The sequence below is a fragment of the Chlorocebus sabaeus genome, chromosome 29 (assembly GCF_047675955.1).
Source record: "Chlorocebus sabaeus isolate Y175 chromosome 29, mChlSab1.0.hap1, whole genome shotgun sequence".
NCBI classification, from domain to species: domain Eukaryota; kingdom Metazoa; phylum Chordata; class Mammalia; order Primates; family Cercopithecidae; genus Chlorocebus; species Chlorocebus sabaeus.
This window is the reverse complement of record NC_132932.1, coordinates 9,467,788-9,471,936: the sequence shown is the minus strand read 5'-3', so window position 1 is coordinate 9,471,936 and position 4,149 is coordinate 9,467,788. Positions and strand designations below refer to the sequence as shown.

Here is a 4,149-nt window from a genome sequence, read left to right as displayed (position 1 = left end):
AGGGCTTCTCTGGGTCCAAAGTGAGTTCCCCCACCCCCTGGGATTGGAGGAAGGAAAAGTGGAGGTGCTCCTGCTAGGGTTTTGAGAGCAGCCTCATGGGGGCTTTTGTGAGGGGTGCATGCCTTGGCACCCCCCTCTCCTGGCTATTCTGTGCTGTACCCACTAGGCTTCAAGCAGCCTCCCCAGAGGAGGCAGCCCAATCTTCTCCACCTGGAAGCCGTTTCTGAGTCTCCCTCACACCTGAGCTTCCCTGGACAGGAGACCTCGGCTAGAGGAGTCTGGGAAGACCTCAAGCCTGTCCCTTTCCCCTAGGCTAAGGTACTAGATGCTCAGCCTTCCACCATTATGGGGGTGTTTCCTGGCCATTCAGCTGATCACTGTTAAGCTATCATTTCTCTCTGGAAAGGATGCCCGAACCCCATCCCTCTACTCAGCCTTCCTGGGTTCTATTCCCTTGTTTCTGGGGCAAGGCTTTTGGAAGGGTTGGAGGGAGCATGGATGAGGGGACAGGAGAAGGACACTTTGAGTTTTCTGACCTCCTCCTGTCCTGCCTTAGTTGGCCCCCTTCACTTCCTGTCTCCTGCCTCTGACTGGAATGAGAAGAAAATGCCTTGCACGTCCCAGGTCCACCCTCCAACACTGCTGGTCCAGTAGGCTGTTTCTTCTGCACTTTGGCCCTGGTTCCTGATTCTACCTTCCCCAGGTCTCCACTGTTCCACCCTTAGCTTCCTTCTCCTTGCCACCCAATTCTTCCTGGCTTCCCGTCACTTCCCCTCTCTTTTACCTCCCTGCCACTATCTTGCCAAAGGCTCTTTCCTGTCTGTGGTTCTACTTGATCTCTGTAATTTTTTCCTTCCCTCCATTCACCCTGGACCTTTTGCCCTCGTGATTTTTCCTTTCCTCCTGTGTATTTGTCTCTTGATGACCCATTTTCCTTTCAGAGAAACTGAAGCTCAGATAGGTCAGGGGTAATGGCCTACATGGGAGAGTAGGACTTAGTAGACAAGGCCTTGCATCCTTGCGGCCGTGCTTTCTGTCTTGTCCGTCTTCCTTTTTGTCTTGGTCAGCTGCTCAAAGGCTCCAGTTCTGCGTCCAGCAGGGGAGCTCCTTGGGGGGTTCCAGAGTCCACCACTGCACACCCATCACCTTCACCCACTGCCTTGCTGTAGCAAACCTACAGCCACTCTGTATATTGTATATGTATATTTATCTATTTGTATATAGATATACAATTTCAAGAACCTACAAAAGGAGGAAGCCTCACTGCTATGCAGCCTGACAGGTTATCAAGTGGGTCTCTTTGAATCCCTTTTCATTTCTAGGAGAGTTAGGAACCATGAGGTGCCACCCCTGCAGATCCCAGAGCTGCTGCCTTCCCCAGGTGTGCAGGAAGTTTGTAGGAGACTGGGACCCTTGGCTGCCCAAGCTGCCTCCCCTCCCCCACCCACCCAGTGGCAGTTGCGTCCGTTGGGGCTTCCGGGGCAGCCCACAGGGTTCCAAGCATGTGCTAGCAGTTGCTCTTTAGAGCACCCACTTCACTTCTCCCATGTAGTTCCTGAGTGCAGGACTCTCCTGAAGAAGGGGCTTCTAAATGGCCAGCCCATGCATCTTGTTCAGACCAGGCTGCTCCATCCCTGCTAAGCCCAGGGATCCACTGGTGTGTCTTTCTGGGATCATTGTCTTTCGTGGCAGCCTGGGCCTCAGGGAAGAAAGGGCATGAGGAGCAGCCCTGACTGGGATGTCAGGGGCCTAGGAAAATTCCTGCCTCTACCAAGAAATTGCCCCCTCTTTTCAGAGGCTGCCTTGTCCTAGATATCTGATGTCCCGCCCTTGCAGTTTCCAACTCCAGATGTAGGCCTGGCTCCTATTAAGCTACAATTTCTTTGTGGGAAGACAGTTATGAAATTGCGGCATTCCTAAGTCTCTTAATGTGAATTGTCAGAGTGCCTTCAGACCAGTGACTGGGGCCGGGCATGAGAGGCAGGTGGTAAGGGCAAGAGGAACAGCCCCTGTGCGCTTGGGCAGGCTGGAAGGGTTGGAGATAGGAGCTGAAAACACCCCAGATTTCCCAAATGGGCTTGAAGAGATCCCAGCCCTGGGGTGCCTCCCACTCAAGTCAGAGATGAATTTTTCCCAAAATCCAAGTCTGTGAGGCTGGGTCACAAGGCTGTCACTCAATGTGGGCTCCTGATGCTGACGGGGCGTCCTGACATCCCTGTGTTCTCTCCTGCAGAACCTCGTCACGACATTTCCCAGAAGCCATGACATGTCCCTGCAGCTGGAGGCCTTTCAAGCGTTGCCCAGGAGGCCTCAAAGGCCTGATGCGGCCTGCAAAGGAAGGTAAGTAGGTGGCAGGACTGAGTCTGTGCCTCAAAAGCCAACACTCCAGTTTCTTGACTTCCTCCCTTCTCCATTTCCTGAACCTGGATGGGTGCTGCCAAGGATGAGATGGAGGACCCCATTCATTTGTTAGGAGATCCAGAGTTCAGCCTCTCCAGCGCCTTGGCTGCCCCCTTCTTCATTCCCAAGTGCTGCTCGTGCATACTTACTCATTGCTCCCTTTTCCTGAGACAGTGCCTATTCTCCTTTAAGAAGTATAAACCGGAGGAGCCCCTTCGGTGATAGCTGCCCACTACTGAGCCTCCTCCCTTCCTGCAGCCTCTGCCCTCTCCAAGCTCACTCTGGCCTTTCTTATCCTAGGTAGCCTCCTGTCCTTTGTCTCTATTTTTGCCTTTGATCACAACTTCTCTCCTGTTGTCCCTTTGGAATGGCAGCATCATTCTGCAGCTTCTCGGTCAGCATGGGTTACAGGTTTGTGATGACAATGATGCATGCTGTCCCCATAGTGGCTCGATGGGCCTTGGACAATCACTCATGTACCCAAATGTGTTCTCCAGATAATCTTTCCTCTGTGTATACGAAGAGAGAACGTTTAGGGAGCACTGTTCTCCTCACCCATTCTCTCTGTTTTCCTCTCCGTCATCTGAGATGTCTTTCTCTATGTGCCATTCTGCCTCTAATTATCCTCTTTTTCTTTGTTTACAGAGAAGAGCTGTTCTCACGGAAGGATCCAAAGGGCTCAAAGGCGAAAGGTGCCGTCTGCTTCTCCGCTGATTCAGAAGATAAAGAGGAGAAGTGTCCTGTTTCATCCATATTGCTGGTCCTGATTTTTCAATAGTGTCCCTTACCCTGAAGCTCTTCCATTGGCCATCATGGGATTAGCTAACAGCCCAGGAAACGGGTCTCTTTTCCTTTCCCCTTACCACCTGGAACTCAACTGGAAAGGGCAATCAGATGACTCTATATCAGGCCCCACCACCTGGTCTTTGAAGTTTCTGTCCTACCAGTGCCACAGCTCCCTCTTCCACTTCTGAGCTACCTCCAAGAAAGGCCATCCTCAGCAGCCTAGTTATGCTCATCCTGGAATGCTGTATTCTGGATGTCTACTCAAGGCCAAACCCCAATATTGCCTTTTTTCCCCTATTCAAGGCCAAGGCTAGGCTCTCTTCATTGTCTCCATTTCTCTTTCTCTAGAGCTCCTAGAGGGCCAGACACTGTTTCTCATATATTTCTGGATCCTTGGAGCTTAGCTCAGAGCTTGGCATACATGCCCAGTGTGAACTTTTCTGAATAAAATAATTTCAAATGCTGTATACAAGATAACTGTTTTTTTTTTTTTTTTTTTTTTTTTCTGAAATATATAGAGCTAAAAGCAGCTGAAAGTAAGCTTGGGGGCCATCCTGGTGTGCACAGGGAGAAAAGTGAGGGAGATGAGGGCCATGAGACAGGCATGCATGTGTTCAGAAGGGGATTTAAGGACCAGTGTGCCTACTGAGGCAGAGTTAAGACTCAGCACACACAGTACTGACCTCGAGTGCACTTCATCAATTTCAGATTCAGGGACTGTTATAGATCTTGAAGCAACCTATCATGGGTGGTAGTTGTTGCAAAAACACTGGAAAAAGACAAATTTCATCAGCCTGTGATCAAAAAGGAATTTCTCTGCCTAGGTAAGACTCTAGGAATTGTTGTGCGAATAGAACTGAGATTTGAAATATTTATCAACCTACTGTCTCTATGCACCTTTATGCTATACTATTCCATTTCCATTTTGCTCAGAGAGATATATGGGCTAGGTTTCTAGTTACA

The 4,149-nt window shown here is 50.2% G+C and overlaps 1 protein-coding gene across 1 annotated transcript; it reads left to right on the top strand.

The window, feature by feature from the left end:
• Positions 1-1,502: 1,502 nt before the first annotated feature.
• Positions 1,503-3,657, top strand: LOC103231251 (uncharacterized). The gene is made up of 3 exons (XM_037987895.2): positions 1,503-1,657; positions 2,234-2,340; positions 3,046-3,657. The coding sequence occupies exons 1-3, from the start codon at positions 1,592-1,594 to the stop codon at positions 3,176-3,178; spliced, it is 306 nt and encodes a 101-aa protein (XP_037843823.2). The 5' UTR covers positions 1,503-1,591; the 3' UTR covers positions 3,179-3,657.
• The last annotated feature ends 492 nt before the right edge of the window (positions 3,658-4,149 follow it).